The 14,166-nt window shown below is 34.0% G+C and overlaps 1 protein-coding gene across 8 annotated transcripts in view; it reads left to right on the top strand.

Annotated features, from left to right (window-relative positions):
- BLTP1 (bridge-like lipid transfer protein family member 1) overlaps positions 1-14,166 on the top strand; it is a 212,504-nt gene that overhangs the window by 118,085 nt on the left and 80,253 nt on the right. For 5 of the 8 annotated variants that reach the window (XM_008969477.4, XM_024928495.4, XM_003816409.5 and 2 more), the window contains exons 47-52: positions 392-1,098; positions 1,533-1,778; positions 3,718-3,811; positions 5,347-5,397; positions 9,160-9,366; positions 10,907-11,145. In XM_008969477.4, the coding sequence (XP_008967725.3) occupies positions 392-1,098; positions 1,533-1,778; positions 3,718-3,811; positions 5,347-5,397; positions 9,160-9,366; positions 10,907-11,145 (1,544 nt within the window). The remainder of the gene's footprint in view (positions 1-391; positions 1,099-1,532; positions 1,779-3,717; positions 3,812-5,346; positions 5,398-9,159; positions 9,367-10,906; positions 11,146-14,166) is intronic. The other 3 variants (XM_008969480.4, XM_055111801.2, XM_055111803.2) reach the window with 1 other exon arrangement.

Here is a 14,166-nt window from a genome sequence, read left to right on the forward strand (position 1 = left end):
TTATATAGATGATTATAGGAGGGGGGGATGGTTAAGTGAGGTATCCTAATTGATCTATACTTAACTCTAAATTCCAATACTCTACGGCAATACCATCAAATGACAGTAAAAGTTGTGTTATCACTTCAGTGAAATCATTTCTTAACATAAGAAGACTGATTTTGACTTATTAGTTTTAGAATAAGATTAAGTAAGAAGACTTAAAGGCCCACCTTTGAACTCATAAAAAGCCTGGCCTAGTGAAAAAGCATATTTTACTGGTTTGCTTGCTTAAAATTATTTAAGACTCATATTTTACCTTGGAGATGATTTTGCCTATAAATTAATAAAGATGTATGTTTCTGGAAAAATGGAAGCAAAACCGTGTCCTTTTTTTATTTCACGTTTTTAGGCAAGGCCATGTGAATCTTCCTCCACTTGAGTTCAAACCAGCATTAATGTTGGGAACCTTTAGCATCAGTGCTGTTGTAATGGAAAAGTCCGTGTGCACCCCTCAGAACTCTACCAGTGCCCTTTCTTTTCATGATCTCAGCAAGCGGTATTATAACACCTTTCACTGCAACTTTACTATTTCCTGTCAGTCAATAAGCCAGCATGTAGATATGGCTTTGGTTCGTCTTATTCATCAGTTTAGCACAATGATAGATGACATCAAAGCAACTCAGACTGATATTAAACTTAGCAGATATACAGCCGGATCTGCTTCCCCAACACCTACCTTCAAAACCAGAAAACATCGGGACTTTCGTTCATCTGACTTTAGCCGCAGTTCTAGAGGAAGTCTTAATGGTGGCAATAGAGTAAATAATGCAAAGAACAAACGGACCAACAATGAGAATAACAAAAAGGAATCTCGAAACAAGAATTCATTAGGAAGATCTGAAAGAAGAACATCAAAAGTGTCTAGGAAAGGTTCAAAAGATGTGGTGGATCACATGACTATTCATATGGATGACTCTGATTCAATTACAGTGTCAGAACAAAGTGAGCCTTCAGCTGAGTGCTGGCAGAATATGTATAAATTGCTTAACTTCTATTCACTTATCTCCGATCCAACAGGAATATTGGAAAAGTCTTCAGAAACATTTGGACCAGCAGGTAACGACATTTTTATGTTTTAAAAATTTCCATTTACAATAACAATAATACCAAAGAAGCAGAAGACTGTTCATCATGTTTTCTTAGTGTCGTAAGTGGATAATTGAAATGGAGAGAAATTGTCTATCACCAGGGAAATAAAACAGTAATGGAATTCAGATATCCTGCCTCCACATTTCCCATCCTTTTAAACTCTTACATGGTATGTTCTTAAAGGATTTAGACAGACCTGATTTAAAATATCTGGCTCTACTATTCACTTTCAGTAGGAACTTGGAAAAATGTTGAAGAAATTTTTAATCATTTTGTTGGGGATTAGGAGAAAGAGGACTGGTTGGGAATGTGAAGGAAAGAAAGGTAAGACAATGTTTGGAATGTCCTTCCATTTTTCAGTCTTCGTATCTAAAATTGTATATTTTCATTTACTTATAAAGGAGTTCGGAGCCCTACAGAGCCAACATGTAAAGTTGTGTTTGAGAATGAACAAGACAACAGCAGTTTGACTAAGACGCAGAGGAAACGTAGCTTGGTAACTTCTGAACCTCAGCATGTTACTCTAATAGTGTTTGGGATTGGCATGGTGAACCGCACACACCTAGAGGCAGATATTGGTGGACTAACAATGGAATCAGAACTGAAGAGGATCCATGGCAGTTTTACTCTTAAGGAAAAAATGAAAGGTATGAATGATTTTTCTAATAAAGTGCTATGTATACATAATAATTAGTGCTACTTCTCTGAAGAAAACCACTGCCATGTCTCCAAAATTCGTAATTGGCAAATTTTTTTTTTCCCAGAAAAACTGGACTTCCCAAATTCTGAGGTACCAAGAACTTTGTTGTAATTGAGTATCAGTGAATTGAGGCAGCTTTGATGTCTAAATATTTTAGCACATAAATATTGAGCTGATGTACCTATACTCGGTGAAATTTATTCTTTGTCTTTTAATATCAACTACTAAGATGTCTCTAAAGGCTGAACATTTTACCGAAATAATGAAATTTATGAAAAATTTGCTTTTTTTAACTACCATAGAAATCTTATAATCTAATACTAAGTATCTCTATAAAAAGAAGTCCCTTTAGTTGATATAAAATTTCCTAGGTTAGTGAAAACATAACATTTATCTTGAGAATGATTACACAAGGTATGATATTTTATCAAATCCAGGAGCCCATCAATTTGAAGATGCACTGTTATTTTATGTATCACAAAGAAAATACCATTGCCAGATATGGTCAGATGCCATTGATTGTAAACTGCATCCCACTTTCAGAGATGCTAAAATAAAAAAGCAAATGTTTCTTAGACTCAGTGGATACAGCAATAAAGTTGCAGGGATTCTCTTGCAGCAATGATTATATAAAACCAGTGTGGTTTTTTTTCTGGTCGTGAAAATAACCTGACAGATTATATTACATGAGAAAAGGAAGTTATCAATCACCATGTGTTTTTATTGTTAACTTTATGATTCAGAAATTTGTAAGGTCTAATCAAAACTTACTTTGAACCTACTTTTTGTTATATACCCTTCTTTACCTGTTTTGTACCCTAAACATTTATTATTTACTCAAAAACTAATTTTAAATTTGAGGATTATGTACTTGGGATTGACATGGTGAACCACACACACGGTTCTCTGAAAAAATTAGGTGGACTGACTGCAAATTGCTAAGAAAAATACAAATACATCAGCCTTCCCTGGAAATATCACAAAGGATATAAACAATACACAAATGCTCAGATGTCTAAGTTGATATTTAAAAAAAAAAAAAATTGTCAGTTTTTTCATCTGTTTAGCCAAAGTTAAGAATGACCATACTCATTTATGGTGAGAATTAGAGAAATGGACATTTTCATTCACTTTTAAATTGATATAAATTGGTTTAACCTGCCTGAAGGTTAATTTAATAGCTTTTATCAGTAGTCTTTAGAGCACATTTATCTTTTGACTCAGCAATTCGAGGTCTGCAAACCTAGGTATAAGAAATGATCAGAATTGTGTGAAAAGATATCTGTACAAAGAAGCAGCCAAGTGTCTGGCATTAAAGAACTGGTTATTTTTATAAACAAACATATGCCAGTTTACAATTTACCCATTAAAATTATACTGCAGAATTTATTAATATGAACAATAATGCTAAATGAAAAAAGTAGGCAAAATTGTTTATGTGATTTCATTTTTTTAAGTAATTAAAATATTTATACCCTCCATTAAAATCACAGGAATTATGTGGACCAAGAGTGCTGGTTTATGTGGTTTCTTTTTCCTATTTTTTAAAATTTTCCAACTTTTCTGCAGTAAGTATTATTTCTGAGATGTAAAATGCCATTAGGCTATGTAATGCCAGTAGACTAATGCAGGAATGGCATATTGAAGTGTATATTTTGCATTATTGCAATTTTGACATTTAATATGTATGTATGTATTAAATGCAGAGAAATGAAAAACTAAGGAAATTTTTTAAAAAGTAGCTCTGAAATAGTTGAACAAAATTTACCATAACTTTAAAATTATCTTTTGCTACTGAATATATTATGAATAAAATGTAATTTTAATATGAAATGCAAGTATCTTATATCCAGAATTCAAATAAATATTTTTTTCTCATATTTAAGATGTTTTACATCAAAAGATGACTGAGACTTGTGCTACTGCTCATATTGGTGGGGTTAATATTGTGCTGCTTGAAGGGATTACACCAAATATACAGTAAGTATGTCAGTTTTTATTTTCTTACACTTATAGTTTTAGACAAAAATGGAAATTCTTTGGATAAACATGCTGAATTTTGAGGTTTGTATATACAATATCAGTTCCCAGATACTGAGAATCCTGTCGTTAAGAATAGCACCAAATAAAATATTTTAGAAAAATACTTATTGTCTTTCTAAAATTGGTGGTATATACCTTCATTCCTAACTTCCATTCAGCAGAGCAGTTTCATGTTAACTACAAAACAGCCTTTGATAATTTAGGTCAGATTTTCAGAATTTGCTCTTTCTTAATATTATGACTAGTTAATGTTGTGCTACTGTTATCCTGTAACACATCCAACATGACTAAATAGAGGATTTGGTTCAGCATTATAAAAATTAAGTATTAGTCCTAGATTGACTAAGAAGTATGATATGTTACAGCTCTAATAATATTTTAAAAATCTGAATAATGTGATAGCTACCTTGGGGAATATTTCCTGAAATGGATGTTTATTAATGGGCCATAGCTTTCTGCAATGAGTTTTGGCTAAAATCAGCAACTCAGACAGGGCCCATTCTCAGGACTTCCTGGAGACTGTCTGAGGTTTGGTTTGGACCTATAAGTGTAGAACTAAAGACTGTATATTTCATAATAGCTGCCTACTATTCAGATCACATTTCCTAAGAAGTCTTTTCAAGAAAGGCAGGAAATTCCAGTGGTTGTGAGAGATGAGATCTTTTTTTGTTCATTCAATATAGGAGAAGGGGTTATTATTATGTATTAATTATAATATTATTAAGTGCCTACTGTGGGCCAGAAGCCTCACCTAGATTATTGTATTTAATCTTCACTGCAATTTTGGGAACTGGAGTGGTCTTATCTACCTTTACAGAACAATAAATTGAGGTTCAGAAAGATCAACATAGTGCCTAAAATACTTAATATAGTCAGTAAGAAGAGATGCCTGAATCTATACTCTTTCCACCTTATAATGCTTCTACTGAAAGTCATAGACCATGGATTCCACGATTCCTTCATTTACTCTAAATTTGAAGTACCATGGGTACGTTACCTTCAGAAAGTAAACTAAATTTCTTTAGGTGTCCCATGAGTTTTATTTACTCTATCCTCCTGGATCACTTCTCTTCATTATTTATTATCTCTTAAGAGAAGGGCTTCCAATAGTCTTTAACCTTGCAAAACATAATGTTTATGGAACAGATTTTTGGTAAAGTATTATATAGCTGATATTTCTTGCTCTTTTTTCCCCCAAGTAAAGATCCCTTAACTGTTTTATTTGAAAAATAAAAATTATTTATTAGTTACTGCCAAACTCGTAGTGTATTCTTTGGTATTTCATTTTCAGTTGCAATGAAGAGGAAGTGGAATGGAAAAAAATAGTTCAAATGGTACTTTAAAGGAACATTTTAAGAGTGGGAAATTAGAAAAGCTTTCCAGATGATTGGTCATATTGTAACTAATTTGTGCATGAATGTTTATTTGCCTCCTTTTTGTTTTCCTGCTTTCTCTTGACTCTTCATCTGTAGACTGGAGGATTTTCCTACATCTCCTACAAGTACAGCCAAACAAGAGTTTCTGTATGTCATATTATTCTTTTTCATGGCTTTGTGATTACTGTAGTATTGAATAGTTTTTAAAATATTTAAATTTTTTTTCATGGCTGTGAATTATTTAGTTATTGTTTTGTAGCTGTAATATAGGCCCTTTTATATAATAGATTAAAGCTTACTGGTAATCAAGGAAAACACAGGTAAGGTCTGCTTTTTTGGTAATTCATACCTTGTCTGTTGTTGTTGACAAGTTGTAACACTGTAGTTGTGTGTTGCTTGTGCCTTTTCAGACATGTTACTATTAAAATTTCTATGATCAAAGTACTTAATTTTTGATATGATAATGGAAGCTTAAAAAATTCACTTTGCAAGAAAGAGTTTTCACTAATTGTAGAAATAATTATTAAAACACTAATAAAACATCTGTACATCTCAGCCTTATAATTCTGTATTTAAGATGGGGAGAGTTGACTGCTCTGTTAATAGATTTTAATGGCCTTTACTATATGTAAATATGTGTTTAGTTTCATTCAATAGATGAATGCTATTCACATCTAGAGAACCATTTGCATGTCAGCACCATCTGGATGTGTTCTGGCTTATGTTGAAACTGAACTTGAAATGTTGGTGTTAAACAATGGTTTTAATTATTATAATGTTAGAAATGATTCAAAATTCAGTAAGTAGCAGCATTTCAGAGCCTACCTTCATGCTGACTAGGCCAATTCCGTAAACTACTGCCTCCACCCTCTGGTGATCATCTCCGAGAAATAGTGTCTTGTGGAAGAAAAAAGTGTATTTCTCTAGTAATTGGTTTTGAATTTTATGTAATACCTAGATTTTACTGTTTATAAACAATCAAGACCTCTGATAGAGCTACTGTTGGGCTTTGCGTTTATCCTAATAAAAGTTAAATGTGATGAACTGGTTCTTCATATCTTTGAGACTATAAATAATTGGCAAATTTTCTGCAGCCCAGCAGAGATTAATGTATGTAAACTGGCCTGTAATTAATATGAAATATGTATTTTGTGTATTTTGCCAAATTTAGTGATTGTCAAGAATCATTTGCCCATTTGAAGGATCACATTTATATTAGAAGTTATTGGAGCCAAGGTGGGAGGATTGCTTGAGGCCAGGAGTTTGAGACCAGCCTGAGCAATATAATGAGACCCTGTCTCTACAAAAAATTTAAAAACAAGTTAGCTGGGCATGGTGGCACGCCTCTGTAGTCCCAGCCACTTGAGAGACTGAGTTGGGAGGATCACTTGAGCCCAAGAGGTCCAGGCTGTAGTGAGCTATGATGGTGTCACTGCACTCCAGCCTGGGCAACAACGAGACCCCATCTTTAAAAAACAAATAATGTATGTGAGGGTGTGTGTATGTGTCAAACACTACTTCATTGTGGCTTCTACATAAATGTCCTATCATATCCTATCTGTGGAATTCCACAGTTGTAGTGGTAGAAGTCATTCTTTTGCTTTACTTCTTTCTGCTCTTTCATTTCACAAATATTTGGCAAGTGTCTATTTTAATCTCCCAGGAACTGTTCTAGGCATTGGAAAGAGCAAAAGAAATCAAGAGAGATCATATCTTTGCTTTATATCTGTACTAGTAATTAAAGGATACCAATTCTTAATAAAAGTAATAGCCTTGCTCATTATGAATCAGACTTTTATCATTTGTTTACCACTCACTGAAAATGAAAAGCAGAAAATGCAAGTTACACTTCCTCCTTCCTATCAATTTCTTGTAACATAGTGGATGATTGTTATTCTAATTTCTTTGACTCCCTAATTAGATTTTAAGAAGTATAGTGAATATTTTTTTCTTTTCATATTTAATGTCTGTATAGTGGTTGTACAGATCTCTAAAATAAGGTGGAGAAGAAAAGAGTTCTGAATGGGGGTAAAATAAAAAATGGAATGTTGTGTGTCTGTGTATGTAATATAAAATATCTTGTTCATGTTTTTACTTACATGTGAGAATATACTTATTTTCTTCTATAGATTCTTCCTATTAAAGAAATTAAACACTATTCAGTGCAAATAGCATAAAATAAATATATTAATATTTTTAGATAACATTGTTTCTTCATTGTATAAACACATGAAAAATTTTAAGTCGTTTCAGTTCATTCAGTTACGAGGGGGCTTCACAAATTGTGGAAAATGGAATTAAAGATATAAAAAAAATAAACTGTTTCCCAACATAAGGTCCATCAAGTTCAAGACACTTTTCTAATCAGTGATACCAGCCATTTATTCCTTCGCTAATGAACAGAGGGGTCCCATGACAATGCAGTCTTTTTCACATTATTAACTGAAGAGAAATGCGCACCCTTTAATTTTTTTTTTTTTTAATTAGGAAACAAAAAAAGTCAGAAGGAGCCAAATTAAGACTGTGAAATGGATGCCTACTGATTTCCCATCAAAACTCTTAACAGAATTGCTCTTGTTTGACAAGAGGAATGAGCGAGAGCATTGTTGTGGTGGAGGACTGGTAAAGCTTTCCCGAGCATTTTTCTAGTAAAGCTAGGGCTACCTTTCTGAAATCACTCTCTTAATAAGCAGATGTTATCATTCTTTGGCCCTCAAGAAAGTCAACAAGCAAAATGCCTTGAGCATCCCAAAAAACTGTTGCCGTGACCTTTGCTTTTGACTGGTCCACTTTTATCTGCTCCCCATGCTGGAGTGCAGTGGTGCAATCTCAGCTCACTGCAATCTCCGTCTCCTGGGTTCACGCAATCCTCCCACCTCATCCTTCCAAGTAGCAGGGACTGCAGGTATGTGCAACTATACCCAGCTAATTTTTGTATTTTTTCTAGAGATGGGTTTTTTCCTTGTTGCCCAGGCTGATTTCAAACTCCCGAGCTCAAGTGATCTGCTCACCTCACTTTCAAAGTGTTGGGATTACAGGTGGGAGCCACCATGCCCAGCCATGACTGATCTGCTTTTGATTTGACTGGACCACTTCCACTTCTTTGTAGCCATTGCTTTCATTGTACTTTAGTTTTAGTATTGTACTGGTAAAGCCATGTTTAATCTCCCATTACAATTCTTTGAAGAAATGCTTCAGGATCTTGATCTCACTTGTTTAAAATTTCCATTGAAAGCTCTGCCTTTGTTTGGAGTTGATCTGGGAGCAATGGTTTTGGCACCCATTGAGTGGAAAAGTTTGCTCAACTTTGATTTTTTAGTCAGAATTGTGTAAGCTGAATCAATTGAAGTTGTCTATGGTGTTGGCTGTTGTTTGTGCTGTTAATTATTGGTCCTCTTCAGTTAGGCACAAAGAAGATAAAATTTTTCCTTGCAAATTGATACTTGGTTTGCCACTGTGGGCTTCATCAACATTGTCTTGTCCCTTCTTGAGTTATCCATTTGTAAACTGCTGATTGCTTTGGGATATTATCCCCAAAGGCTTTTTATAAAGCATCAATGATTTTGCTATAATTCGCCCAAACTTCACCATAAACTTGATGCTTGTTCTTGCTTCAATTTTAGCAGAATTCATGTTGTTTTGATGGGGGCTCTGTCAAACTGATATCTTATCCTTCTTGGTACTTTAAAGAAGATCATGTTCACATGTTTCAACAAGTGAATATGAGTTTATTTTGGTGCAAAATAATTCTGAAATCTACACGTAGTTTTTTTATAATACACATTTTCCATGAACTTTTTGAAGACCTCTCAAATTTATAAGTATTTTTCTTGCTCTCAATATTTTTTCAAAATTTCTCTTTACTTGGCTGTTGGCTGTATTTTAATAGTCTTCTTTCTCTATTGATAGAACTGTAGTGAAATGTAGTATTGCCAAGTCCCAAGCCCTCTACAGTGCCCAAAGAGGGCTGAAGACAAACAATGCTGCTGTGTTCAAAGTAGGAGCTATCAGTATCAACATTCCTCAGCACCCTGCCACCTTACATAGCATGATGGTTCGAAGTTCTCACCAACTATCTAAACAAATCTCAGACCTAATCAGACAACCTTCTACAGCGTAAGTTATTTTATTTGTTCACATTCTGTGATTCCATATACTACCTCAGGGTATTCTTTGCTGCATTAACAAAAGTTTGGAGGGAGATGAGGGGTTACTTCTAAGTATCGACCATTATGGACAGTGGAGCAAGAGGAGAGTAGCCAATTGTGATCATGTGAGAATGACTTTTGATAGCATTAAAGTACAGTGTCATCAGTGCAATTGTCAGTGTTCCATATTGCATAAACAAAGCTTAAGAGATCCTAGAGATTTGTGGGTATTGTAAGAGGTACTAATAAAAAGCAAATTGATGAATTCCAGGACCATGTCAATCCTTGTTTACTTTGAATTCATTGGAAACTTATGACTGCACAGGTTTAAGAAAGTATAGCAGTGGTCATTTATGTCCCAAGGCGGCATTTGACCATGCCACATAAATGTTTTAAAGGGCAGTAAATTTGAGCATTAACCTTTATTCCCTATGTCTATAGCCTTTGTTCATGCATCTTCACTGCTGAGCCTTATTCCTGGTCTCCAAAAACTATAACTAATAAAAATACGTGGTGGCAGGCATCTGTAATCCCAACTACTTGGGAGGCTGAGGCAGGAGAATCACTTGAACCCGGGAGGCAGAGGTTGCAGTGAGCCAAGATTGCACCATTGCACTCCAGCTTGGGCGACAACAGCGAAATTCCATCTAAAAAAAAAAAAACATGTAAAAGGTTAAAAATTTGTCTTACGTTTTATTCCCCACATCCTATAAGTGGGAAAACATTAGTGTGTCTTTTGAAGGTGCCTCAAAGCTGATTTTTCCAATTGTTCTATCTAAATCTTTAATTCTGATATAATGTTTAATCGTGGCTGAAGCTAAGTAGTAAAAATTTAAATGTTTTTCCTCTGAATAGAAATATGGAATCCAGAGTGTATACTTAAATTTTAGTTTTAAAATGCTCCAAGGAGCTTTTCCTTACTATAGTATCAGTAGAGTGTAGTAGTTGAAAAATCAGACCCTGGAGTCAGACTGATTGGGTTCAAATCCTAGTTTCAGCACTCTAGCTATGCTTCCTCATTTTGCAACGTGGAGACAATAGTACCTACTTATTAAAGTGAGATAAATGAGACAAAGCACACAATGCACTAAGAACAGTACCTGCCACTCAAATTGTTATTATTGTTATTGTTGGGGTTGGTGTTGTCATTCTTAACAGTAGTAGTAGTAGTGTCAATAATATCAATAGTAGCGTGTAATAGTTAAGTGATAGAATTTGGAATCAGACAAATCTGAGTTTAAATCCCAGTTTTGTAATAATGATAAGAATCACCTTCACAGTATAACATTCTAGGAGTCTCATATTGTTATTACTTTTTCTTGTCTACTTTTCCATATCATCATTGTTCAACAGGTGTTTTAGAAAGTCTGAATATGATCTGATATTGGAAAGAAAACATCTATTCACAGTATATATTTGCTATTTTTCACTGAGAAATCCAGTGATTTTCTACAATAAAATGGTACGTCCTGTGTTTATTTTTAATTTTTTTTTTTTTTGCTTTCTAGCCCACAGCCTGTAAAAGAAGATATTGCAACCCCACTACCTTCTGAAAAAACCCCAACAAGTGTTAATCAAACTCCTGTTGAAACAAATGAATTTCCTCAGCTACCAGAAGGCTTAGAAAAGAAGCCTATTGTTCTTAAATTCAGTGCCATGTTAGATGGTATAGCCATTGGAGCAGCACTTTTACCATCTCTGAAAGCAGAATACAAGATGGGAAGAATGAGAAGTCATGGAATGACAGGTAATACTGAATTCTGAATTCACTCTCTTAAAATTTATGATTTGTTTGAGAAATTAGTAATATTTTGATAAAAAGGTAAATTTGGTTTTATAGATATTATAAGTAATTTTGATTATAACATTTAAAGTTCATTAATGATGTTCTCTAGTCAAGTAAAAATATCAATCCCCCACCCCAAAACCTTGAATGACCAGAATGAACTCTTTTGAACTCCATAAAATTATTCAACTATGGAGGCCATTTCTCCAATTTAAACTTAAGTTGAAGAAATTAACCCATTTCTACATCTATTAAGTTTTTAATAGACTGAATAACTTGGTTTATTTTCACATTGGGTTCATTTAGCTCAAATCAGGGGTCATTTGATTTCTTCAAAACAGCTAATTCTGTATGGTTTTGTGACCCTTATATTAATATATCCTATCTCAAAATTCCTTGCTTTTAATATTTATGAAATTTATCATGTATACAAAGCATGTAAATTATACATATACACATTTTAAAGAATAATTAAGTACTGTGAACTCACCAACCCACAATATAGCCTAAGAATTGGCACATTACCAATACTTTGAAGCCTTCTTTGGCCGGGCGCAGTGGCTCACACCTGTAATCCCAGTACTTTGGGAGGCTGAGGCGGGTGGATCACCCGAGGTCAGGACTTCAAGACCAGTCTGGAAAACATAGCAAAACCCCATCTCTGTTAAAAATACAAAAATTAGCTGGGCATGGTGGCAGGCACCTGTAATCCCAGCTACTCAGGAAGCTGAGGCAGGAGAATCGCTTGAATCCGGGAGGCGGAGGTTGCAGTGAGCTGAGAGTGTGCCACTGCACTCCAGCCTTGGCGACAGAGTGAGACTTCATCTCAAAAAAAAAAGGCAGTCTTCACTTTTCATGGAATTACTGCTATCATGAATTTTGTCTTACCCATTCTTTTGCTTTCCCATATAGTTTTACCATATACGTATATACTCATAAATGATTTAAAGTTTGCTTTTAGCTGTTTTGAACTTTGTTTATATGGAATCTCACATTTTTTAACTAGGAATTTTTTTATTTGACTAAGAGCTCCTTACGAGTTTATATATATAAAATGCCAGTTGATGGTTCTTTTTTTTGCTCACTTTACCATTGAGTCATTTGTATTTTTCTTGATTCGCAATAATTCTTCATAAATTCTGTATATTAACTCTTTGATATCATGTTTATATGTTGTCACCTAGTTGGAGGCTTATCATTTAACTTTTTCTTTTGATCAGCAGACATTCTTCATTTTCATGTAATTGAATTTACCATTATTTTTCCTGTATGATGTGTATTTTTATGTCCTGAAGAAATGCTTCTCTTCCTAGGATAATAAAGATATTTTGTTACATTTTTTCTTGAATGTTTTGAGTTTTGCTATTCATATTTAAGTTTTTAATGTATCTTAATCAATTATTATTGTTCTTAGATTTGGCATGGGGTAGTATATAACCAGTGATCATTGTATATAACCAGTGATCATTGTATATAACCAATGATCTCAGCATCACTTATTGATTAATTTATTCTTTTTTTTCAGTGGCATATAATCCAAAAATTAGTCACATCTTAAGTGTTATTTTTAATGTGGGAGTCTAGTTCTGAGTTTTCTATTCTGCTTCATTGATCTCTTTGTACCAGTATCTTGTTGCTGCCTGACTTTTTCTTTTTCAGGAATTGTCCTGGCTGTTTTTGATCCTTTGCTCTTTCATATACGTTGTTTATTTTTATTTTTATTTTTATTTTTTGAGACAGGGTCTCACTTTATTGCCCAGGCTGGAGGGCAGTGGCATGATCACAGCTCTCTGCAGCCTTGACCTCCTCAAGTGATCCTCCAGTCTCAGCCCTGTGAGTAGCCAGGACTATAGGCATGCACCACCACATCTGGCTAATTTTAAAATTTTTTGTAGAGATGGTGGGATTTCACTGTGTTGCCTAGGCTGGTGTTGAACTCCTGGCCTCAAGCGATCCGCCTGCCTTGGTCTCCCAAAGTGCTGGTATTACAGGCATCAGCCACCATGCCTGGCCTCATAAACATTTTAGAATCAGTTTAAGTTCCCTGAAAAAGCCTGTTTAGATTTTTGTAGGAACTTAATTGAATCTATAGATTTATTTGGGGAGAAATGACAACTAAACAATATTCAACCTTCCTATTCTCGAGTAAGTCTTATTTCTCTGTTGTTTAGGTCTTCTTTAATGTTTTTGTATAAAGTTTAAAATTTTTCTACTTAAAGGTTTTTGTGCGTCTTTTACAAGATGTATTTATTTATTTAGATATCTAGGTATCTTGTGGTGTTGTAGCTATTACAAATGTTATCTTTTGTAAAATGGCATTTTTCTAAACTGTTGGTAGTCTACAAGTGTGCTTGATGCTTTTATGTTAATCTGATACTCAGCAACCACATTAAACTATTATTACCAATAAGTTGTAGATTCTTAGGAGTTTTATCTATAGACAGTCATACTGTTTAAACAGCAAATAATGATACTTTTGTTTCTTTCCAACTTTTATTTCTTTTTCTTGCCTTATTGTGCTTGCCTTGTCCGATTTTCTTAAAGGAATCAACATTACATGAATAAGTCTGATGTCTGCTGTAGGTTTCTGCTATCAGGTTAAGAAAATGTACTTATTTTCCCACTGTGCTTAAGAGTTTCTATGAAGAATTATTGGTAAATGTAATCAGATACTTTGTTCTGTATCTAATGAAATGAAAATGTATTGTCTCCTTTATTATGTTAACATAATTTAAAAATATATACATATATATGAATATATGCAGACATGTACATATTTATGTAAGTATGTGTATACAGTAGTCCCTGCTTATTCATGTGTTTTGTCTCTTCACGTTTCAGTTACCTATGGTCAACTGTAGTCCAAAAATATTACATACAATAAGATATTTTGAGAGAGACCATATTTACAAAGATATTTACAGAACTTTTGTTACAGTATAACTGTTCTATTTTGTTATCGTTGTTGTTAATCTCTTGTTG

Source organism: Pan paniscus, chromosome 3, assembly GCF_029289425.2.
Source record: "Pan paniscus chromosome 3, NHGRI_mPanPan1-v2.0_pri, whole genome shotgun sequence".
Classification (NCBI taxonomy): Eukaryota; Metazoa; Chordata; class Mammalia; order Primates; family Hominidae; genus Pan; species Pan paniscus.